At 46.0% G+C, this 23,680-nt stretch overlaps 2 protein-coding genes across 5 annotated transcripts; one reads left to right on the forward strand and one right to left on the reverse strand.

Moving 5' to 3' along the window:
* Positions 1-74: 74 nt before the first annotated feature.
* On the reverse strand, positions 75-15,893 carry LOC308386164 (uncharacterized protein). Of its 2 annotated transcripts, XM_080865502.1 has the most exons (9): positions 15,646-15,893; positions 12,517-12,658; positions 10,505-10,771; positions 9,720-10,273; positions 8,513-9,646; positions 5,910-7,004; positions 2,315-4,025; positions 1,560-1,722; positions 77-1,225 (listed from the first exon to the last, which is right to left on the reverse strand). In XM_080865502.1, exons 2-7 carry the CDS (start codon positions 12,647-12,649, stop codon positions 3,492-3,494), a joined length of 3,717 nt encoding a protein of 1,238 aa, XP_080721628.1. In that variant the 5' UTR covers positions 12,650-12,658; positions 15,646-15,893; the 3' UTR covers positions 77-1,225; positions 1,560-1,722; positions 2,315-3,491. The 2 variants fall into 2 exon arrangements, with proteins under 2 accessions (XP_080721627.1, XP_080721628.1); XM_080865501.1 differs by having other exon boundaries at positions 75-1,225; positions 1,560-4,025.
* An 825-nt stretch (positions 15,894-16,718) lies between these two features.
* Positions 16,719-23,469, forward strand: LOC308386190 (uncharacterized protein). Of its 3 annotated transcripts, none has more exons than XM_080865549.1 (3): positions 16,719-21,725; positions 21,957-22,236; positions 22,569-23,469. In XM_080865549.1, the coding sequence occupies exons 1-3, from the start codon at positions 21,657-21,659 to the stop codon at positions 22,874-22,876; spliced, it is 657 nt and encodes a 218-aa protein (XP_080721675.1). In that variant the 5' UTR covers positions 16,719-21,656; the 3' UTR covers positions 22,877-23,469. The 3 variants fall into 3 exon arrangements, with proteins under 3 accessions (XP_080721675.1, XP_080721676.1, XP_080721677.1); XM_080865550.1 differs by having other exon boundaries at positions 16,727-20,954; positions 21,954-22,236; XM_080865551.1 differs by having other exon boundaries at positions 16,728-20,954.
* Positions 23,470-23,680: the final 211 nt, after the last annotated feature.

The following is a 23,680-nucleotide window of genomic DNA, read 5'->3' on the forward strand; positions in this document are numbered from 1 at the left end:
TACTCTACAAGAGTCAAAGTGTTTTTAGCAGGTGCTTCAAAGCTCAACAGTCTGTATCAACAAAAATTCTCTGCAGCCTGTGTAATATTTGATGCGTCATAATTTATTCCAGTCTGTCTTGCAAATACATGTTTGCGTTGCAATGTCATGCACAACACACAACTATTAGACCCTTAAGATCAAACCTGTGTCATTCTTTTGGTCCACTGCAGTGTAGTAGTCAGCACAGAGCCCAGAGGGTTATACGTAAAATGTATAAAAATATTATTGATTACAGGATAAAACATAAATGTTAATAGCAACTGTAACCTTTTTACTTTGAAGTTACAAGTATAAACAATGCTGTTACATTTACACTAAAATTTTTACTATAAGTATGGAAACAAGTGAACAACATTTTATAATAAGCTTAACTGGAATTCTGTACACTGAAAAACAAACAGCACATAAAAACCACAAACAAACAGCCAGTGCCTTCATCTGTCCATCAAGTGTCAAACATCACATTGACCTGTAGTCTCTGCTCGTCAGCACATGCTTTTAAAAAGAGCTCCATGTCCTCTGCAAACTGAGAAACAAAGAGGAGGAAGTCCCTCTACACAAACACTGCAGATGACAGGCCAGGCAAACATCTGTTGACCTGTTTGAATGCCTCCTCATCATGTGAGTCTTGAAGTTTTTTTGTAAGAAGAGTAAGACCAGAGTGAGGGCGTTTCATTTTCATGGACTTTCCACAAGCCGCAGTTTCATTTAGCACAGAGGGACGAGCACATGAATGTTCTACTGAAGATTCAGGAAATGGTTTAGATGCTGGAGACGAGACATCGAGAGGGAGATGGGGCTCCACGGAGAGTTGAGTGGGAGAGAGGCGGGGCTCCACGGACAGTGCAGCGGGAGAGGGGCGGGGCTCCACGGAGAGTGCAGCGGGAGAGGGGCGGGGCTCCACGGAGAGTGCAGCGGGAGAGGGGCGGGGCTCCACGGAGAGTGCAGCGGGGCTCCACGGAGAGTGCAGCGGGAGAGGGGGGGGGGCTCCACGGAGAGTGCAGCGGGAGAGGGGCGGGGCTCCACGGAGAGTGCAGCGGGAGGGAGGCGGGGCTCCACGGAGAGTTTAGTGGGGAGCAGTCCTGAATGCTGACATGACAATAATTGCCTTGCCATATCCCCACGCTGTATGACTGTCATGTTGCAGACAGGGCAGTGAAAGTGCACCGGCATATCATTCTGTCTGTAAGAGAGAAAAAAAAACAAAAACAATATGTAATTTAAATGCAGTTGTACAGAATGCAATCAGTTTATCTAACAATCAGATTGTACATATGAACAAAAATACCCAAGCCATCCTCAATAATGAAAGCAAAATGTTGTGGATCACAAGAGCTGTCAGGAAATGTGGTGAACAGGAAAAAATATTTAATGAAAACACTTTTTTCTAGCTGATGAATGCACTGAACTGTACAATGTGAAAAGCAGCTTTTAAGTCAACAAAGACACTGCAGAGGTGCTGAAAAGAAGTGCATATTTATAACTTTAACTATGAGGTTTATTTAATACCAACATACCTTTGAAAGGCAAAGCATTTTTAATGTGTCCATTTATTTGCTCCTCAATCTTTGCCCTGACAGCAGGGCTGAGAGTGGGGCACAGAGGGCAGTGAAACAGCCAACACGTGGTGCACTCCTGCAATTCTGGCTTGGAGGCAGAATTCCAATTTGATATGTGCATCTAAAACAGAGAGAAACAGATAAACACCATATACACCTTTAAGTTCAGGTTTTAGCAGAAATAACATGTTACAGTTAGCATGTTAGAGATTTGGGGAGAAAATTCTTTACAAAAACATAATTTACCAGACACTTTTATTTGTGACATACGTATCTATTGACATATAACGGACAATTTAACAAACGCTAACAAAAATCTGGGCAATAAAAAAGCAGAACAGAATGGAATAGAGAATAGTAGTATTTATAAATGTATAAATCTCTTTGTGACAAACTTTACAGCGTTGATGCAGGTGGAATGAAAGACGTGAACAAAGTGCAATACGCAGTAAATGGAACAATGTGCATTGATGTTACAGATCGTGAAAAGTAGTTCAATAAGAAGCAAAAATCAAATACGTTTGAAACTGACCACTAAATGCTAACCAGAGGTGTCAAAAGTGCAGTCTTACTAAAGTTTAGATACCTCGGGGGTCTGACCGTTGTTGTAACGCTAACAAAGTGCCAACGTAATCAGTGTAAGCAAACTAGATGATTTCTAAAATTATATAATTATTAACGGCAAATTTATACATGAAGGACTCTGTGCCAACCTTTATGATCCACTTGCAAGGTTTCCACAGTCGATGATCCGTGCAGTGCTACTGTGGAGGTCACGTGTTTCCGGTTACTGTGGAGGTCCCAATATGGCGCTCCCAGTGGCTGCAGCCAGACCCTTCTCCCATAAAGACCGCAGCTGGAGCATTACCGTAATGTTTATAACACTGCGCAGCAGAATGACTCGAGCTGCAGCCCTCTGACTTTAACAAGATGTGCAGCCCCTCCCCCTTTGAGCCAGCGTCTGTCTAATTGGCTGCCCGTCACAAACTGAAGGTGTGCTTCACCTGTGTGAAGCTAACGGCAGCATGTGAGTGATCACTGAGGCGCCAAATGGGGCTGAACTAGTGAGGAAGACGAGAGGTCAGAGGTCACGTTACTGAGGCGGGCAGTCAGAGGTCAGTGACACTAACAGATGAGGCGAGCTAGCAGTGAAAGTGGAGGAGACTCCTGAACAGCAGCATCAGTCTAGTTTATAATCACAGACACAAAGGTGTTACCAGGGAGGCTGCTGATTGGACAATCGTGCCTTGCCTGTTATGTGCTGTGTTAGATGATAAACAGCTCTGTTCTTGTGTTTTTCTCAGTGAGGCCGAGTTTACCTGCACCACACCTGTCCTGCAGTCTGGTGTCCTCCAGTGGTCCTGAGTGCGAGGATGAGGATTGGTCGTCATGGTGACACTTTAAGCTATATAATCTGAAAACTGATTCTTATTTAAACTCATCACACAGTGACGATGATGATGATGGAGGACTCTGCAGGGAGGACTTTCTCTGTCAGGACTGGAACTACTGCTAAATACACTCGAATACTTCGGTTTGATTGTAGCATTTGTGATATTTGTACTACGCAGTGATGGCTCCAGGCTCACCTGCAGTACCTGTGACGTCCACCAGGGGGTCATGGCCCACATTGATTTAGATTACTCAGAGCCTGACGCGACCATATAAGGATATCCCCTCTCTGACATCATGCAGTTCCATGGGCGGTGCAGCCTGACCTTTGACCTCATTAGAAACCATGAACAGCAGGACAGAAAAAAGGAGCAGGAAATTATTTCATTTTATTGTTCAAAAACAGTGTGACACACACACACACACCTAAAATCACTGAAACCAGACTTCATAGAAAAAATTAAAACAAACATGTTTAACAAGAACGTAATCAGCCAATCAGAGGAGGCGCTGCATTGTGACAGAGCAGGGGGAGATGGTCACCTGACAATCCTGCAAGTCTCTGTGAACCAGGTAAGTCTGCCTGTGCACACCTGTCTGTCTGTCTGTGGCAAAGGTAGCCTCAAACCTATCAATCATCTGTGAAGCCCCGCCCCCAGCCTTAGTGAGCCCACCAGCCTTCATTCTTCCTCTCCTTTGTGTGGGTTTGGTTGCTGCACTCTGATGGGCTTTTCTAAGACCATGTGACAACTCCTCTGACTCCAGTAGGTATCTGATTGGTGGGCCAACTCTCCTCCTTCGCTGCCGCTGAGGCTCCTCCCCATTCTCGTTCTTACCCTGGGTTCCTTCTTTCCATTTGCCATCAGAAGCTCGAGCACTGCTCATGGCCATCCCAACTCTGTTGCCTTGGGAACTGTCTATGATGCTGCGGTGCTGATTGCAATGATGCAGGAACAGTCTGCTGGCACGGCTGAACTTCCTGTTGCAGATGTGACAGCCGAACGGGCGCTTCGGTCTGTGGAAGACAGACGTCTGCAGAGGAGAAAGGTCACGATTAACTGAAGGCTTTCAGGGAGGTTTTAGGACTTCCTGATAATAATGAATTACAGTCGTCCAGCCTGGAAGTAATAAATGCATGAACTAGTTTTTCAGCGTCACTCTGAGACAGGATATTTCTAACTTTAGAGATGTTGCACAAATGGAAGAAAGCAGTCTTACATATTTGTTTAATATGTGCGTTGAAGGACATGTCCTGGTCAAAAATGACTCCAAGGTTCCTCACAGTGTTACTGGAGGCCAAGGTAATGCCATCCAGAGTAAGGATCTGGTTAGATACCATATTTCTAAGCTTTTCAGGGCCGAGTACAATAACCTCAGTTTGATCTGAATTAAGAAGCAGAAAGTTAGCGGCCATCCAGGTCTTTATGTCTTTAAGACATTCCTGCAGTTTAACTCATTGGTGTGTGTTATCTGGCTTCATGGACAGATAGAGCTGGGTGTCATCTGCATAGCAGTGTAAATGTATGCTATGTCTTCTAATGATGCTGCCTAAGGGAAGCATGTATAATGTAAACAGAATTGGTCCTAGCACTGAACCCTGTGGAACTCCATAATTAACCTCAGTGTGTGAAGAGGACTCTCCATTTACATGCACAAACTGGAGCCTATTAGATAGATATGATACAAACCACTGCAGTGCAGTACCTGTAATACCTACAGCATGTTCTAATCGCTCTAATAGGATATTATGGTCGACAGTATCGAACGCTGCACTGAGGTCTAGCAGGACAAGCACAGAGATGAGTCCACTGTCAGAGGCCACAGAAGATCATTTGTAACCTTCACTAAAGCTGTTTCTGTGCTGTGATGAGCTCTGAAACCTGACTGAAACTCTTCAAATAAGCCACTCCTCTGCAGAGGTCCTTCTACCGTGCCACTATCGAGAGTGTGCTGGTGCACGCCATCCCTGTGTGGTACGCTGGTTGCACAACAGCTGACAAGAAGAGACTACAGAGGGTCATCAGAACTCCCTGGACTTAATTGCCAGCTCAAGATGTCTCTCCAGAGCCAGGGCAATTATAAAGGACCACCTCCATCCTAACCACCACCTCTTCAACATCCTGCCCTCTGGAAAAAGGCTCAGATCCATCAGGTGCAAAACCAACAGACTAAAGAACAGCTTCTTCCCGTGGGCTGTCAGAACTCTTAATGCAAACTAGTGTGTAAAGACTTCCCCAACACATCCACCCTGACACTGCTGTTGATCATCTATGTGCAATATCTCAGTCTTTCCATGTTCTGTGCAATTATTTTGGTCCCAGTCTGTTTCAATGTTTCCTCCACATACACCATGTATATAGTTCCACTCACATATGTATACATATACACTGTTTTTTATTTTATTCTATTGATTTATCCATCCATCCATCCATCCATCCATCCATCCATCCATCCATTCGCTTCCGCTTATCCTTTTCAGGGTCGCGGGGGGCGCTGGAGCCTATCCCAGCTATTGATTTAATTATTTATTTATTTTCCGCCTTCGTTGTATATTGGTTTCTCTTCTTTTTACTTTAGCACCTTTGTGATCCAGCTACCCAATTTCGCTGTGCAAGAAACTGCACAATGACAATAGAAAGTCTCTAAAAGTCTAAGATGATCTGTTAGCTGTTTGACAACTACTCTTTCAAGGATGTTTGATATAAAGGAAGGTTGGAGATTGGCCAATAATTAGCTAAGACTGCTGGGTCTAGAGATGATTTTTGAGTAAAGTCTTTAACTACAGCCAGCTTGAAGGCCTGTGGTACATAGCCGATCATTAGAGATGGGTTCAATCTTTAATATGGTCGACCTAAGAACTTAATGGCAGGTGCTGTTAGCTGCCTCCTGATTGATCAGTTAACTGTGGCTACCAACCTTTTTTGGGCTCCGTCTGCTGTGTGTGGGTTTGTTTTCTGTGTCCTGATTGGCTGTTCTTTGACCCCGTGACAGCTCCTCTGACTCCAGCAGGTACCTGATTGGTGGGCCGACCATCGTCCTTCTCAGCCTCTGAGGCTCCTCCTTCTTCTCATCTCCCTTTCTTCTGCCCTTTTCAACCACGTGACTTATGTCTTTAACTTTAGCGTCAAGCCTGTCAATCATCTCTGAAGCCCCGCCCCCAGGCTCACAGAGGCCAACAGCATCTGATCTTTCTCTCCTTCTTGTGAGCTTGGTAACTGCCTCCTGATCAGTGTGATTGGCTGTTCCAGAATCATGTTCCTCCAACTCTAGAAGGCATCTGATTGGTGGACTGACCATCTTTCCTGGTCTCTGAGGCTCCTCCTCTTCCTGTCTTCCTCCCGTTGAGACCATGTGACCTGTGTCTTTATCTCCAATGTCAGAACAGTCAGTCATCTTTGAAGCCCCGCCTCCAGCAGAGTCTTTTGATCTTCCTCTCCTCCTTGTGTGTTTGTTAGCTGCCTTCTGATTGGTCTGATTGGCTGTTCCAGAACCCCGTGTTGTCTCCTCTGACTCCAGCAGGTACCTGATTGGTGGGCCAACCATCGTCCTCCTCGGCCTTTGAGGCTCCTCCTCCTTCTCCACACAGACTTGTTGCACCTCCCTTTCTTCTTTTTCTTCCTCCTCCGCTCTGCTCCTCTTTGTCCCCCTCCATCCATTCCCACTCCTGTTCAGGGTCCAGTAGTTGACCAACCAGCTGGGACGTGTTCTCGCACGGTTTATGCCTCTTGACCAAAAAGGAGCCTTGGTGGGTGCTGTGAGGAGGGGCTTCCTGGGCCTCTGAGGCTCCTCCTCCTTGTCATCCTGGGTGGTCTGTTTTTGTGGTTTGTTTTTAGGAGCTTGGGCGTTGCTCAGGGCCGCCCCACATCCGTTGCTGTAGAGACCACCTATATTGCTGTGGTGCTGATCGCATTGGTGCAGGAACAGCCCGCTGGCACAGCTGAACTTCCTGTTGCAGAGGTGACAGCCGAAAGGTTGCTTTGGTCTGTGGACGGACGGGTGGAGGGCAGACGCCTGCAGGGGGGAAAGGTCAGACAAAGGTCAGCTGTAATTAACCCAACGCTCACCTAACTAAAGACAAAAGGGGCAGAAAAGTCTGGTTAAAAGTCGGGAAAGAAGAAGCCCATCCATTAGGGGTGGGCTTTGATTATCAATTTATCGTTTAAAATCGATTCTAGCTTGGATAAATTTATTTTGCCCGGAATGCCAGAATCTCAGGTTAAATGAGAGCAGGATTCTGTACAAAGATGGAAACACAAAACACAAAGAATTCACTCTGATTTTTGCTGTTTTGCTTCCACCACGATAAAAATCACACTTCATGCACAGCTCTCTCTCTCTGTACTTCAAGAACAGTTTCCCGTCTAAAAATCTGTTTTCTGCATTATTCGCTTGCTTGTTACGCACAACTCTACCGTTGTTTACAGGCTGTTGGCCGCTGTTTTTGTCCTTTTACTTACTTCTGAGAAGAAAGCCTCATTTCTGCTGTTCAATACTGAGCAAATTTAAACTTTTTAAAATGATGCAAATTGCAAAACTCTCAGCTGTGCCTGTAATCAAACCTCTGTAAACTTTGCTCTGCTTCACTTCAGCAGCATCAGGTCATGTTCATGTGTTGATTCATGGTTTTCTTTCGTTTTTGATCTACTGCAGAATATTTTTAAGGTCATCTGTTAAAATCCAGGCCAGGAAAGTCGCCTTCATGTTTTTCTGTGTTTTATCCTCAGTTACTTTGACACAAAGCCCTCTGCTGTGATGCTCACACCTTTGATAAAGTCCCGCAAGTATCAGCTTTCTTTTTATAGATATAAAAATATGGAAATGTACTGATGCATGACCTGAATTATAATATTTCTGACTGTCTCAGGCTAAATTTACCCGATTCAAATCGAATCGAATTGTGGATCGAATTGATTCGGGACCTCATGAATCGAAATCGAATCGATTCTAGAGATCAGTGACGATACCCAGCCCTAATTTCCATGGTTACCTACTTGGAACCACTCGCCATGACTGGTTTTCCACTACAATCTGGTAAGTACTTAATGTACGTGGTCATTGTTATAGCAATTAATGTGCAACACCAATAAAGGTGGACGTCGAGGCGCGATGGACCCGCTGCTTGGTCTGTGGCGTCAGACTCGGGAACACGGCATTGCTTTTGTAGCCATTTCTGTCGCTACCCAACTTCAAAAATGGCGCTTTTCATTTTTGTGAATGAGACGCCATCACGACTCATCGAGGGAAGCCACTGACTGGCCAATCAGGGGCACATTTTCATATTTGCTCGAATTTCCTGGAACGCCGGCCGAACATCACCTGGTACCAGGAACTACGAACTAATAGGAAACCTGAAAACCGCGGCAAGTCGATCCGAGTAGGTAGAAAAAGAGGCTGTAGTAACAGGTAAAGTTCAAGTAAAGGTCAGAAGACATGGGCTTGTGTTCTGCATCCTGATTGGATGATTGTAAAATATCTGTTATCACCTCTGACTCTAGAAGGCATCTGATTGGTGGACTAACCGTCTTTCCTGGTCTCTGAAGCTCCTCCTCTTCCTTTCTTCCTCCCGTTGAGACCATGTGACCTGTGTCTTTATCTCCAATGTCAGAACAGTCAGTCATCTTTGAAGCCCCGCCTCCAACAGAATCTTTTGATCTTCCTCTCCTCCTTGTGTGTTTGTTAGCTGCCTTCTGATTGGTCTGATTGGCTGTTCCAGAACCCCGTGTTGTCTCCTCTGACTCCAGCAGGTACCTGATTGGTGGGCCAACCATCGTCCTCCTCGGCCTTTGAGGCTCCTCCTCCTTCTCCACACAGACTTGTTGCGCCTCCCTTTCTTCGTCGTCGTCCTCCACTCTGCTCCTCTTTGTCCCCCTCCTTCCATTCCCACTCCTGTTCAGGGTCCAGTAGTCGACCAACCAGCTGGGACGTGTTCTCGCACGGTTTATGTCTCTTGACCAATAAGGAGCCTCGGTGGGTGCTGTGAGGAGGAGCTTCCTGGGCCTTTGAGGCTCCTCCCCTTCCTTTCTTCCTCCCGTTGACACCATGTGATCCGTTACTTTATCTTCAGTATCAGAACAGTCAGTCATCTTTGAAGCCCTGCCCCCAGCCTCACTGAAATCAAAAACATTTTTTGGTCTTCGCCTGCGCTGTGTGGGTTTGTTTTCTGCATTGTGATTGGAGGTTCTGACACCACCTGTTTCCTCTGACTCCAGCAGGTACCTCATTGGTCGGCCAACCATCGTCCTCTTTGTCCTGTGAGGCTCCTCCTCTCCTTCCTCTCTTCCTCCTGTTGTGACCATGTGACCTGTGTCTTTAGCATTAGTCTCAGGCCTGTCAATCACCTCTGAAGCCCCGCCCCCAACAGCATCTTTTGATGTTCCTCTCCTTCTTGTGGGTTTGGTAGCTGCCTCCTGATTGGTCTGATTGGCTGTTCCAGAACCATGTGACACTTCCTCCGACTCCAGTAGGTACCTGATTGGTTGGCAGACTGTCCTCCTCTGCCTCTGAGGCTCCTCCCTCTCCTCTGCATCACCCTGCGCGTGATTGGTTTGTTCTTGCTGTTGGTCAGCAGCAGCTTGTGCGCAGCTAGAAGCCGGTCTGTGGACGGAAAGGTGGAGATCCAGAGACGCCTGGCTGGTGACGTTCAGACCACACACCTGGAGACAGGTAAAGTTGAAGGTCAAAGGTCAGAGAATCAAAGGTGATGTGACGTTCAAGTGAAGGACTGACCTGGCAGAGCTTCCACCATCTCTCTGCTCCTCCGTCTGTTGAGGACTCCACCGTGCTGCTGTCATCCAGCTCCTTCTGCTCCTTCCTCGGCCTCCCCATCTTTCTCCTCCGCACATCTCTGCTCGCTCTGCTGTGATTGGCTGCTGTTGGCCCATGTGACTGCTGCTCAGACTCCAGCAGGTATCTGACTGTCGGGCCAACCATCCTCCTCGGTCTCCGACCCTCCTCAGTCTTTATTATGACAGATTTGACTCCTCCCCTTTCTTTCATGGTCTCCTCCCCTCCTCTCTCCTCCTCCTCCTGCCCCTCGTTCTCCTTCCTCTCCTGGATCCTGGTTGTTTGTTCCTCTCCTCGCTTGCTGGTGTGGGACTCCTCATCCTTCTTCAGAAGCTTAATCTTTAGTCTCCTCCTCTTCCCGGCCGCATTTCCTGCGATGTGATTGGTCGATTTGTCAGCCAGTGATGACTTTTGTCTTTCACCACCATCAGGCCACCTCCCCCCCACCATCTTCTTCTTTTCTTTAAATGCCACATTCTCAGAGCAGAGTCTCTCCTCTGCAGGAGAAGAGTAAAGGAAGTTAATGTTCAAATACTGATTAATACAAAGAACCGATCACTAATCAATAACCCAGATACTGACTGATGCAGAGAGTCAATCTCCTGTGAGAGGAGGCTGAAGGATGAAAGGTTGGGAGGTCAAGAACACATGAGCAGATTAAAGGCTTCCTGCTCTGAGTGGACTCGATCTTCAAACATCTCATTTAACCTGACACTTACAAAACCTACCCTCAGGTACGTGCACCTCCTGCTCCTCTTCCTGCTCCTCCTCTTCGGCCAGCCCCGGGCTCAGGGGAGCGATGAGTCCAGGAGGAGCAGCCGAGACGTCCGCAGGAGTCGGGGGAGGCAGAACAGAGTGCTCGGAGAACAGAGGCACGCTGGGTAGCAGGGCGGGGCGGTCGGTGCCGCAGCGTGATGCCCGACTCCTGCAGAGCTGCAGCAGAGCGCCCCCTGCTGATTCATCCACCTGGAAGGCGCCACAGTGGCAGGAAACACCTGAGAGGGGAGAGGCGTACGTGTGAGCGCGCTCTGCTTCAAACAGTTAATGGGCGTGTCCAAATTCATGGGCTGCATCCTCTCGAGGACGCATTTGTAGAACGATTACATCACAGCGACGCGCCGAAGGCTGTCCGAATTCGTAGACTCCTCCGAATGCAGCCGACAAATGCGTCCTGCTTTTCCCCGAATTTGAAGGACGGGTCGGGTGTGTCCTTTGTGGCCCACCATATCCCAGAATTCAGCCAAACTCCAGTTTCTGGCAATGGCGGCCGCTACTAAGTTTTAATATTACTGTTACTACTCTCTCTGGGTCACAAAATAAACTTTTAACATATTTTCAGGCGAGAATGTAGCTGTGTAAACTTTTAATATCTGCTCGGTTTATCAAGATATCGCATATTTGCAAAAGTGCTTCGATGTTTTCAGAGACTTCTGCTGCCCACCAGCTCGACAGCTCGCCGGGAGCTCGAGGGTCACTGAAGCCGCCGAGAACAGCAAACTCCCAGCACATCATTTTCAGATCACCTCGGTCTTTCGCTGCTCGGGTTAAACGTAATATATAAGTCACTTAGAGAACCTAAAATGTTATTGTTTGGCTTTTTTTCAGTGTTTTATTTGTTTATGAGTAAATCGGTTTGGCTGAGATTAACATTATTAGATTAGATTAGATAAAACTTTATTAATCCCCCGGGTGGGTTCCTCCTTGGTTTTCACACAGCTGAATAAACGTCAAACAGAAAACTGATTAAACAGATGGTCGAGAGTTTACTCCAGTGTCCTGTTATATTTTAGATAGCAAGGAGCAGACGGCCGAGTTTATTAAACTCCACCGAGACAGCGGTGACGCTAATCTGAAGGCTGGACCGTCCAATTTCACGGCCGTTTACTTCCGGCCTACCCGACCTTCTGAAGACCCGGCCCCCATAGACCGTGAAGGCCGGGTCCTCAGGAGGATGCAGCCCATGAATTTGGACACGACTAATAACTCAGAGAGCACCTGGCCATGAAGCGATCAAGGGTCTCAATGTCAGCACCGCAATGAATTCTGGGTAAATTTAGACATCTGTGAGGAAGAAAACAGTGTGTCTGCTCAGGTGTGTTTACCGGGGCAGAAGGTGTTTCTAATCAGCGGGTGTGGGACAGGAACAGGAAGTTCACCATCTTCTCAGCTGTGAAGTGGCTTCAGTACAAAGGCCGTGGACTGTGACTCTACCCGTGACTCCACGTCTGTGGCCGGGTGAGTGAGACGCCCACAGGCTCTAAACCCGAAGATGGCGCTCGGCGACGAGGCAAGCCCCCTTTTACCCACCATTCACAGAGACGAACCTTGAGTCCGTCCGCCGGCTCGAGCCCTCAGAGGAAACCACCCGGAGCGACTTCTGTGTGGACCAGCTCTGCATGGATCTGTGTGGACCGGCTCTGTGTGGACCGGCTCTGCGTGGCCTCTGGGTGCCACAGGGGACCTGGGCCAATGTCTAGCCTGTGGAATCAGGTTCTTCCTTCCTCAGGTCGAGCCCTTCGTCACACAGTTATTACAGCTGCACTATGGTGCATCGCTATAGCGACCAGCGTAACGGCTTGTGTGTTGGCAGGCTTCCTGTGTTTGAGTCCGTGTAACTATGTGTTTCACATGCAGCTGGTTTGTTTTCAGTGCTGCTTTACAGACACGTTGGACTGGATATGAGTTTGAAGCTCCGTGTTTCAGAGAGCACGGTGATAAATCACGTGTCCCTGAGTCTCACCTAAGTGTCTCCAGCTTAGCTGCTGAGTCAGCAGATCCACCTGGACGGCGGCGTCCCTCCTCTCGGCCGCCTCGCTCTGACAGCCCACCTCCTTCCTCCTCCTCTCCTCCCTCCTGTGTCCTTCAACGATCATCTGGAACACCTGCAGGGGGCGCCACAGAGGACAAACGTTAACATCATACAGGGCATCACACAGCTGGACGTCCAATCAGCCACAGGAGAAAGTTCAAACGAGCTTTGAGCCGACTGCACCACCGAGCATCTGTGGGTGGAGCCACTGTGACATGACCTGCGGCTGATGACATCAGAATATTTACATCAGCGTTTCTCTTCCTTCACAAATAAGTGTCCTGTCAAAGCGCCAGCTGTACCTGTGCAGGTAACAAGGAAGTGATGACACACCTGAGTCTGTGCTGGTTAAGCTGGAGGACACGAGCGGCCTTCCTGCCTCTGCTCAGTACTGTAACTGCAGCTGATTTAAGGTGGAATGACTTCACTCAGCTCAGACGGAAACACAGAAGTGTCCCCATGTCAGCTGAGGTCCTGCTAACACGGTGACATCACTGCAGAGACCGGAGCCGTCCACCAATGACAGCAGCCACAAGGTGGGCCCAAACCCACAGGGAGTCTTGGAGCTCCTGCAGGAGCAGCCTGTGGAGACCAATGACTGTAGAAAACATGGAGGACACGACAGCCCAAAAGTGAAGCCAAAACGTCTCTATCGCCCCCTGGTTTCTGGCTGCAGTATAGGTCATAATTAATTCTCCTCAGATAATTTTTTCCAAAGATTCTTTCTTTTGTCTCCAATGAGTCTCCTCTCCCATAAGTTTGATTCTAATTCCTACCACGGTGATGTTAAATTGGGGTGAAACATCATCATAGCAGCTTTGACTGGCAGCTGCAGTCACGGAGAAACTTGCGTATCTCTGTTCGGGAATAGCAGATAGAGCGTAGGCTCTGAGAGGAGGACCAGCGTTTACGCTACGAAGACACGACCGAGTGTTTTAACCTGACAGCCTGAGGTGTTCTTCAGTAAACTGGACTACCTGACAGAAGGACCCGAGGCCCCGCTGCACTTTTTTTTTCTTTTCGGTAAGTTAAAAGTGTTTGTCAGCTAATCCGTAACTACCGTCCATAGCTCGGTCCTGAGACCTAGCTAGCTAAGATGAGGACTCGGCTGTCAGGGTTCGTTTAGCTAATCTGTGCAGATGAATGAATTTACTAAAGAAATCCAGAGAAACGCTCCGGGCTGCTCAGTCACTAATTACTGTTACTGTACTTTTATTACAAGTAGCTATACATATATACATACATATACATATATACATATACATACATATACATATATACAGTGGGCAAAAAAGTATTTAGTCAGCCACCGATTGTGCAAGTTCCCCCACCTAAAATGATGACAGAGGTCAGTAATTTGCACCAGAGGTACACTTCAACTGTGAGAGACAGAATGTGAAAAAAAATCCATGAATCCACATGGTAGGATTTGTAAAGAATTTATTCGTAAATCAGGGTGGAAAAAAAAAAAATATATATATATATATATATATATATATATATATATATATATATATATATATATATATATATATATACATATATATAAAAAAAACACCCAGCACGCCCCTGCGGGCGGTTTATCCTTCAAGCTCGGGTCCTCTACCAGAGGCCTGGGAGCTTGAGGGTCCTGCGCAGTATCTTAGCTGTTCCCAGGACTGCGCTCTTCTGGACAGAGATCTCCGATGTTGTTCCCGGGATCTGCTGGAGCCACTCGCCTAGCTTGGGAGTCACCGCACCTAGTGCTCCGATTACCACCGGGACCACCGTTACCTTCACCCTCCACATCCTCTCGAGCTCTTCTCTGAGCCCTTGGTATTTCTCCAGCTTCTCGTGTTCCTTCTTCCTGATATTGCTGTCATTCGGAACCGCTACATCGATCACAATATATATATATATATATATATATATATATATATATATATATATATATATATATATATATATATATATATATATATATATATATATATATATATATATATATATAACTTCTGTCAGTGCTGTGCTTTTGGAAACCGAATTTCCCAGAGGAACCCACCCGAGGGATTAATAAAGTTTTATCTTATCTTATTTTATGGATGAGAATGGGGTCTTATTAAAACATGACACGTTTTGTGAGAAATTTGATGTAAGATGTACTGCTAAGAGATATAAATCCCTGATGAAAGCCATCCCAGTCTCTTTGAGATCAATGATAAAAGAAGATATTGTGCACTCTAAGATTTCTCCTGGACTGAGGCAGCTCTGCATAGCTGGAGTTGAATTTGGTGACAGCAGGTTTACAAACAAGGTGATCAGGAATATTTTGATAAGTGAAATTTGCCCGAATCCGGTTAAAAGAAATTATATCCTGAAAGCATTTGAGACCATGGCGGTTATGGCGATAAGAAAAAAGTATATTTCACTTCCTGGTCAAAAGAGCTTGCAAAGAAAATGCTCAACCCAGGATATTACATATTCGGGTTAATGATGGCGCCTTGTATGTTTTACTGTTGTTTGTAAATAAAGTTCTTTAAAAATAAATTTGCACAATGGGAGGAAGCGCTGTCGCGTCGTCCATGCTTTCTACGGTCATTGGTGGAGACGCAGCTGTTTAAACCTGACGATCTTCATATAAAGAAAAGTAAAGGCGCTTTTCTCAGATCAGAAAGAAGGAGAGCAGGACTCTAACGATGGCTTCAGTTTAGAAACAACGTTTACAGTTTAAATACGTCAGAGCACAACTTTATTGTTCAAGCTGTGGATAACCTCCTCACTGACCCGCCCTCCACCTCTGGACCCCCAGGCTGCGCCCTCAGCTCTCCTCTGAACTCATGTAACTGTGTTTGGTTTCGTTGTGACCTCGAGACTAGATTTGCTCACAGCCTCACGCGATCAACCTCCAACCTTACACGCTGAAGACGTCACTCTTTTACTCTCGCAAATAAACAATAGAAAACAAACTTCAGTCTGTTTGTTTGGCCTGATTTTACTTCTGAGCAGACTTCCGGTAATCTAATTACTTTGGTAGCTGCTGCTCCTGTTTGTTCGAATAAAGATTCATTCAAAAAAACAAACCTTAATTCTCAGTGACGTCACAGCGCCTCGTCTCCTCCGTGAAGCCGCCGTTAGCCGTTACTCAGACCCGTTAGCTGGCGGCTGTGCACCGGCGCTGTGAGCTCCGCGGGCCGCTCTAGGCCTCATGCTGCGGGTCTTTAAAGCGGCTGGAAGCGGAGAAATGAGCGGGACCGAGCAGCTCGCTTTTGGCGCCGCTGCTAATTCTTCTTCTTCTTCGCCGCTGTGCCGCGCTCTGCCGCCCCCGAAGGCCGCAGCAGGAACTGCACCCTCACATGACGCCTGCGCACTAGGACAAACAAACACCGACTTCTTCTTCGTGCTCTTTAATTATGGGAATTCCGACTCTTTTTAGAGAACCGACTCTTTCGGCTCGACTCACTAAAAAAAGACCCGGACTTTCGGATCCCAAGCGGTTCTTCAGGTTGTTTGGTTGCATTAATTAATTTATTATCAATAGCAATATAAAATTATGCACAAAATTAACTACTAATGTAAAAAAAAAAGTGGTTTTATTTATATATGTTTATTAGGTGGTGTTGGAGAGGCGGATGCTGTCCAAGATAAAGACAATGTTGGATAACACCTCCCACCCACTCCATGACATGCTGGTCAGTCACAGGAGCTCGTTCAGTGAGAGACTGAGATTACCGAAAAGCACCACTGAACGACACAGGAAATCTTTCCTGCCTGTGGCCATCTCCCTGTACAACGCATCCACTTAACACACTGTTTGCTGCTATAACTACACATGTTTCTTTTTAAGCTATTTATTTATGAGTGACTTATGTATGTATGTATGTATGTATGTATGTATGTATATATATATATGTATATATTGTACTATTCTTAGTTAGCGTATTGTCTGTCTTGTCTTAATGTTGGTTTATAATGGAGCACTGTAACAAAAAATAATTTCCCCCAGGGATCAATAAAGTATTCTGATTCTGATTATTATATAAATAGGCTTTTATTTATTCACAAAATGTAAAAAAAAAATTATAAAATCCAAAAAGCAACTATGTACAATTCAACTTTTAACTATTTAAAGTTTCAGATTTTTCCTTTTAAACAAATTTAAAGGAAACAACACAAGATACTGCAAACCACAACACAATAAAATATTGATTAAAATATGCAAAACACAAAGAAAAAAAATGAAAGCCCAGGTCTTTAATTAAGGGAAAAGTTGGCATTTAGAAATATTAATATCACACTCAACTGACTGTGTTTTATTTTTCCATTGCACTGATGGGTGGACAGTTCTCAGGTGCCTGTGCAGGTTGTTTGTGGAGCCGGCTCTATATGATAGTCTTTTCTTGCAGACTCTACACTCTGCCTTTTAGTGTCAATAAAATTTAAATGGTTCCAGATTTTGCTTCTTTTCTTGATGTCACTCATTTTCTTTAACATACCTTTCCAATGTAACGATGTTGTGTCTTGTTGTTGCTCCCAGCTCTCTTTCTGTCTCTCTCCCTCCTGCTCTTTTCGTGTGCTACTGCTGTTGCCAAACGCAAGGCTCTGTTTGCACCCCTCCAGTCTCTGCTCTGCGCAAAAAAACACGGCTCCCAATAGAGAGTGAAAATGTGACGTCATTCTGGGGTAAAACCACAAAGGATTCTGGGAACAAGTGGCAAGCAGTACTAGCCCACGCAGGCTTTCCCATGAAAACAGTCACACAGCGATAAAAAGAAACACAAATAATGGCAAGAAGCTGTTGTATTATTAACTGCAATAGCCGGTCGCATGACAGCCACAGGAAGCCGACGGGTAAAGAAATCGGTTGTAATCGGATTACATCGTTGAAGAGAAATTGTTCAAGCCATGTTTCATGGCTTGAACATGAACATGACGGATGGCCTGGATTGCAGACCAAATATAATGTCCCAGAACACTCCAGCTCACATGTTAGTCTGCTCCAAGTATTTCCACAAAGGTCAGTTTTCTGTTGTAGTTATTACGTAATTTATCATTTATCATAACATAATTGTTGATTTAGGTTACAAATAAGTCTTATGTTGATTTGAATTGAATTTGCTGCGCTATGCTGCTTTGTTCACTGTGGCTTTGCGTGCTAATGTTTGTTGTGTTTTGTAGGCAAACCAGCCAACAAAATACAAGAATGTGATCCAGACTGGGCCCCTCTATCAACCTGGGTCATACAGAGTTTAAAGCTGCTACCACAGTGAGATTTGATTGGTTAAGAGAGAGAGCGCTATCAAAACAGCCACGAAGCGTCCCGCATATATGTGCCCAAGTGTTGTATTGAAGCAATCAAGTGATGAATAACTGTTTTCCAGTATGTTGTTTTGCAATGTTGTTTTGTTTTGTTTTTTTCATTGTTGATTTGTTTTTCACCGAAGCAGCTAATAAAGCATAATGAAATACAATTTTGCCTCTTTCTTGTAAGATTCTATAATAGAATGAAACAATAATGCCAGTTATAAATAAAGACAATAAATTGAATGAATTACGAAACACTCATTTTATTTCTATTACATCTGAAAATGTTGTGTAATATTACAACCTGAAACAACAAATAGACGCGTTGTCCTGTAACAACAGCTGTGAGATGGAATAGTCCAAATCACCAAAGTAAACTGGACCTGGGCTTGTTCCAGGGATCTGAAGTTACTAAACATTTTGTGAGTGTATGCACTCACAATTAGGACCATATAATAGTAAATATGTGCGTGATGAAAGTTGGGCAGCATGCTAACGTCCTTACTCCACTCTGTATGCTCGTGTGAGTCTCACCTTTTCACTCCTTTGATTTTTTCCTCATACTCTTTTTTTGCCTTTGCGTCACGTGACTGACAAGGGCGATCGTGGCTCAAGAGTTGGGAGTTCGCCTTGTAATCGGAAGGTTGCCGGTTCGAGCCCCGGCTTGGACAGTCTCGGTCGTTGTGTCCTTGGGCAAGACACTTAACCCGTTGCCTACTGGTGGTGGTCAGAGGGCCCGGTGGCGCCAGTGTCCGGCAGCCTCGCCTCTGTCAGTGCGCCCCAGGGTGGCTGTGGCTACAATGTAGCTGCCATCACCAGTGTGTGAATGGGTGGATGACTGGATATGTAAAGCGCTTTGGGGTCCTTAGGGACTAGTAAAGCGCTATATAAATACAGGCCATTTACGTCTGTCTTTGTACAGACCTGCCGTGTTCTCCGTCGTTTTGTACAGAACTGTTTTTGGGGCAAATAAAATGCAAGTAGGGATTAAAACCGCAGAATTAATGATTACCGGTGCTGGAAATACTAGCGCTTGATGCAGTGTTTCGATTTTGTTGCCACGGGTACCCACAAAGCAATGTGCGAAAGTCACGTGGTCCGTCAATCTCTATAAGGATCCGGCTCACATCATTCACTTCAAAGTGTCGGCTCTAAGAGCCATTTCGTTTGCGACCGACCCATCACCAGTACAGTGGAACCCCGGCTTATGAAGACCGCATTTAATGAAAAATTCAAGTTACAAAGGCACTTAATGGCAATATTTTGCCTGTAGTACGACAAAATGCCCGTGTAACAAAATCCATTTGTGAAATGCGTTCCACTGTTCCACGTGAAAGATGTTGTCTCTGAGTGAGCACTCAGAGACGGACTGTGTTTCAGGTTGTGAAATCCACGAAACTCGAAGCTAAAGTCCTCAGAGAGACATTTGAAAGCAGCAGCATGGAGGCTGCTGGGCCAAGGCTCTCCACAGTCTTTCAGTTCATTGGTGGGTTCGTTTCAGCTTTTGCACCGTTTCCTGTCAGCGTCAGTCGTTTCAAACATCGCCATGTTTGTCAGGGCGTTTCCTCACAGCGGCCCCTATGAGGCTGCTGTTCCTGAAAACACCTTCAAATGTTTTGTATTTGCTTTGTTTAAGTTCTGCCAGAGGTTTCTTCCTGTTAAAAGGGAGTTTTTCCTTCCCACTGTCACAAAAGTGCTGCTCATAGGGGGTCATTTGATTGTTGGGTTTTTCTCTGTATGTATCATTGTAGGGTCTACATTACAGTATAAAGCACCTTGAGGTGACCGTTGTTGTGATTTAGTCCTGTATAAATAAAACTGAAACTGAAAATAGAAATTATTTCTTTTCAGATTGTCACAATCAGCAGGGCTGACTGTGTGTAGAGTGAAGGGTGGACCCAAATGCAGACGGAAACAAAATGTGAAACATGACTTGAATAACAGAAAACGAGCCATTTATTGAGGCTGGCAAAATAACTGTAAACAAAAGGCAAAATGCAAGGCTAACAATAAACTAAACTGGGTGAGCTAAATTAACTTAAAAACCTACAACAGGAACATGGACTTGACATGAGGAAACTTGACGCAACTTCTTGGCTTGCAAACAAAGCAGACGATCTGACAATGACACATTGAAAACACAGGACTTAAATACACAGGAGGTGATTAGGGGAAGTGGGAACACATGGAGGAACAGCTGACTGACATGAACCTAATGACAGGACAGGGGAAGTGAAACTAAATACAATGAACAAAGAACACACGACTCCTTCAAAATAAAACAGGAAACACTGAAACTAGACATGACAACACAAGCTTAACAGACCTAACACGTGATGAACGATACAAGAACTCAAAAATAGAAACCAAGGAAACAATAAATAATAACTGCCTTTCCTTAACTAAAGCTAAATAGGAATGACACAAACTAATCACATATCTAAAATGAGACAAATACAAAATGAACTCAGAGCGCTGGGTCAGAGACCCAGCCTGTGACACAGATATTTTAATTTGTAAGTTGTTTTTTTTCTTTCAGCAGCTCAAATGTTTGCTTTCGCTCAGGTTTAGTGGCTGACCTCGCTGCACCTGAAAAGTAAGCAGGTCAGTGACACGTGTGCAAACCTCACTAACCCACATACAGCCCACTTCCACCTCCATTGGGCTGAACCAGTGAGGCCGCCCTTCGTGTTAGTGTGGATCACAGTTAATGTGAGCGCTGGTGGGGGGGGGTAATCTGTGAGGAAAACTAAAAGCTGTGCGATACAGTCAAAACTCACACATCGATGTCATCACATGCATTTTCCAAAGATGTTCAGCGGGCCACACTGGTGTCTTTACGAGGTCCATTCTTTTCTTTGTGTTTTGCATTTCCCTGATGTAGACAGATGTGAGAGAGGTTGATGGTGAGCGGATGTCTTCTTCCTGTGTCGCACTAACACAGGAAGCATGAAAGAAGAAGCCAAACCTCTGACATTAGTCAGTCTGAGCAGCGCCTCACAACTGGCAGAGCAGCAGCCCTGAAGCCCGTCTGACAGGCACCGGCGAGTGGAAGCGCTCCTATCTCTGTCATCGCTCCGAGCTGAAAGGTGAGTGTGTCTGCCGTTTCTACCTGAAGCTCCTCGTCAGCTTCAGGGTCGCCTGGGAGATTCTGGCTTGGCCGTTAAGGGCGAGCGCCACAGAAGGTTTCCTTCCTGCGAGCCTGACGTCTGCTCTCGCTGGTGTCGATTAAAAGCAGCTGGAGGCCATCTTTGTAAACCTGCTGAGAACATCTGCGGGGTTTGCTCCTTCTTTCACACTTCATCATCAGCCAGCTGTGTGTGATCGCTTTGTCTTTAATCTGAGATCAGGTTCAAACCAGTTTGAGCTGCAGTGGCAGGAAACAGCTGAGGGCGGGGCATGCTGACATTCCCGACTCCTGATTGGTGTCGGGGGTGTCCCCAGGCGTTTCCACTTCCCTCACATCTCTCCTGTGTATCTAAGTCCTCCGTGTTTCCTCTATTCTTTGTCGGGTCGTCTGTTTACGTCACGTCAGGTCACAGAGTTTACTTACAACTGTTCATGTTTGGATTAATCCGCGTCTACGTTTTGCATGTGCCTGTTCATTTTCATGTCTCCTGCCAGAGTTTTCATAGATTGTTTAGTTTTCTTACTTTAGGTTTTAGTTCAGTTCCATCGCTTGTTTCGCCTTGCTTTGTTTTTGTTTTCTGGGATTCAGCCCAATAACTTGACTCGTTTCGTTACTCCTCTTCTCGTGTTCTCCCGTCTCCTTGGATCTGCTCCGGAAACACATGTGCAATTCCCGCCGTGACAGTCATGTGGAGAATTCAGACAGCGCTGATGAGGGCAGATACTTCCAGGTCACGCCTCCTTCCTGAACTAAACCCCGCCTCTTTCTGTGCCTCTGTCATAGTCGTCCATGTGTTTGTGGTGCACTGATTTATTACTGGAGATGTTTGCTAACACTGACTGTGTTTCACGTCGGCGCTCTCACAGTGTAAAGCTGGATCTGCGTCATCGCTTTACACCCGCGTGCGCTCATTACCCATGATGCATCAGAGTCTGATCACAGTGTTTTCTGATGCTAGCAGGAAGCCGAGATGACGGAGCCGGACCTCGTCAACATCCTGGAAGACATAACAGATGAGGAATTCAAGACCTTCAAGTGGAACCTGAAGAACGAGCGGTTTAGAGACATCGAGCCCATCAAAGTGAACCGGCTGTCGACGGCGGAGCGGTGCGACGCCGTGGATCTGATGGTGCAGAAGTATGACATGGACGGAGCCGTGCAGGTGATGGAGAGCATCTTTAAGAAGATCAACAGGAACGACCTGGTGAAGAAGCTGCGAAAGGTCATGGGTCAACCTGCAGGTCAGTGAGGCTGTGGGCAGGCGTGCACTTCCTTTAACCTGTTTGAGCGTTTGACATTCAGGTGACATCATCAGGGTCAGAGCAGCGTCACGCTGTGACAGGACGTGCAAACAGGAAGTGTGTGCAGAGTGTCTCTCTCCCTTTTAAGGTGCATTCAGAGCAAACAGCTGATGGAAGGAGCCGCCCGAGTCGGAGCTGCTGGATTGGATGTTCTCAGGAACTCTGAGGCTCCCGTGGTCGGAGGTCTTCGGCTTCACGCCGAGGCTCCCGTGGTCGGAGGTCTTCGGCCTCACTCTGACCTCGGCATTAATCCGTCCTCCTCTCTCTCACAGGTCTTCCAGGTCCCGATCTGCCAAAGACCGCCGCCGACTCCTCGGCAGAGGAGAAGTTGGCGGCCGTTCGCTCTCAGTTTATCGACAGAGTGTCCGAACCCGTCCTGAGGAAGCTGCTGGATAAACTCCTGGAGCGCCGCGTCATCATCGATGATGAAATGGATTTAGGCGGAGTGAGGAGCAGGGCGGATAAAGCCCGACAGGTGATCGACGTGGTGCGCAGAAAAGGATCCCAGGGCAGCTCGGCTCTGATCGCCGCTCTCTGCGAGGTGGATCCGTGCCTTTCACGGGAGCTGCAGCTGATGTGACGCACTGCCAGATGTTCAGCACTCACAGGAGAGCAAATTAGGAATCATCTGTAACACCCAGAAGCAGCTGATACAGTTCAATGTTTAATCCTCCAATCCACTTACAGAAACACGAGCGCGAGGCTCATCTATTTGGTTTGGTTTTCACATCAAAGATTTTCACAGAGACGATTTTCTATGCGTCTTTATACAAACAAAGATGTTCAAACAGCAGAACATGTCAGAGTTTCAGCAGGTTTCAGGACTAAAGTGTCCCAGAAACAAGGCTTTGAGTCAAACCTGAACAGTCGGCTCTGTGAAAACCTTCAGGATGGATGGAAACCAAGATCTCTGACTTCCAGTCTGAGAACAAAACAATCAGGAAAATGACTTTATTTGTAGAATTTTCATCGGACACTGATGTTAACGAGAAGTTTATTAGATTTTATGGAAACATTTTAGAGCTGATTAGAATAAAAGTCCAACAGATTAATGAGGATTTTGGCTGTTTTCATGTTGTTGAAGTCAAACGTGTCAGAGAGCAGAGGGTCAGAGTTTCATGTTTCTTTCTGTAACTCTGATCAACGTGAAAATAAAAGATGAGTTTCCTGTCACTGTGTCTGGTGGTTTGGCTTTGTAACACACCTGTTCAGCTCCAATAAATGTTTGAGTTTTAAAAGAAGAAGCAGCAGGAAGACAACAAAAGAAGACTCTCAGAACTATCTACACTGATGAACTCTGTCTGAGTACCAGAGGTAAAACTCCAGTAAAGACCTGAGAGATGATCTGGACCTTCTGTCACGGCTGCCGATGGCAAGCCGTGTG

Source organism: Rhamphochromis sp. 'chilingali', assembly GCF_963969265.1.
Source record: "Rhamphochromis sp. 'chilingali' genome assembly, chromosome: 18".
NCBI classification, from domain to species: domain Eukaryota; kingdom Metazoa; phylum Chordata; class Actinopteri; order Cichliformes; family Cichlidae; genus Rhamphochromis; species Rhamphochromis sp. 'chilingali'.

Excerpts from the sequence above, each read along its gene's own strand:
- LOC308386164 (XM_080865501.1), bottom strand. The coding sequence starts at position 12,649 with ATGATCGTTGAAGGACACAGGAGGGAGGAGAGGAGGAGGAAGGAGGTG. Across the intron at positions 10,274-10,504 it reads GGAGGTGCACGTACCTGAGG|AGGAGAGACTCTGCTCTGAG; the intron begins GTAGGTTTTGTA and ends CTTCTCCTGCAG. Across the intron at positions 4,026-5,909 it reads GCAGACGGAGCCCAAAAAAG|ACGTCTGTCTTCCACAGACC; the intron begins GTTGGTAGCCAC and ends TCTCCTCTGCAG.
- LOC308386190 (XM_080865549.1), top strand. The coding sequence starts at position 21,657 with ATGTGCAATTCCCGCCGTGACAGTCATGTGGAGAATTCAGACAGCGCT. Across the intron at positions 21,726-21,956 it reads ATGAGGGCAGATACTTCCAG|GAAGCCGAGATGACGGAGCC; the intron begins GTCACGCCTCCT and ends TGATGCTAGCAG. Across the intron at positions 22,237-22,568 it reads GGTCATGGGTCAACCTGCAG|GTCTTCCAGGTCCCGATCTG; the intron begins GTCAGTGAGGCT and ends TCTCTCTCACAG.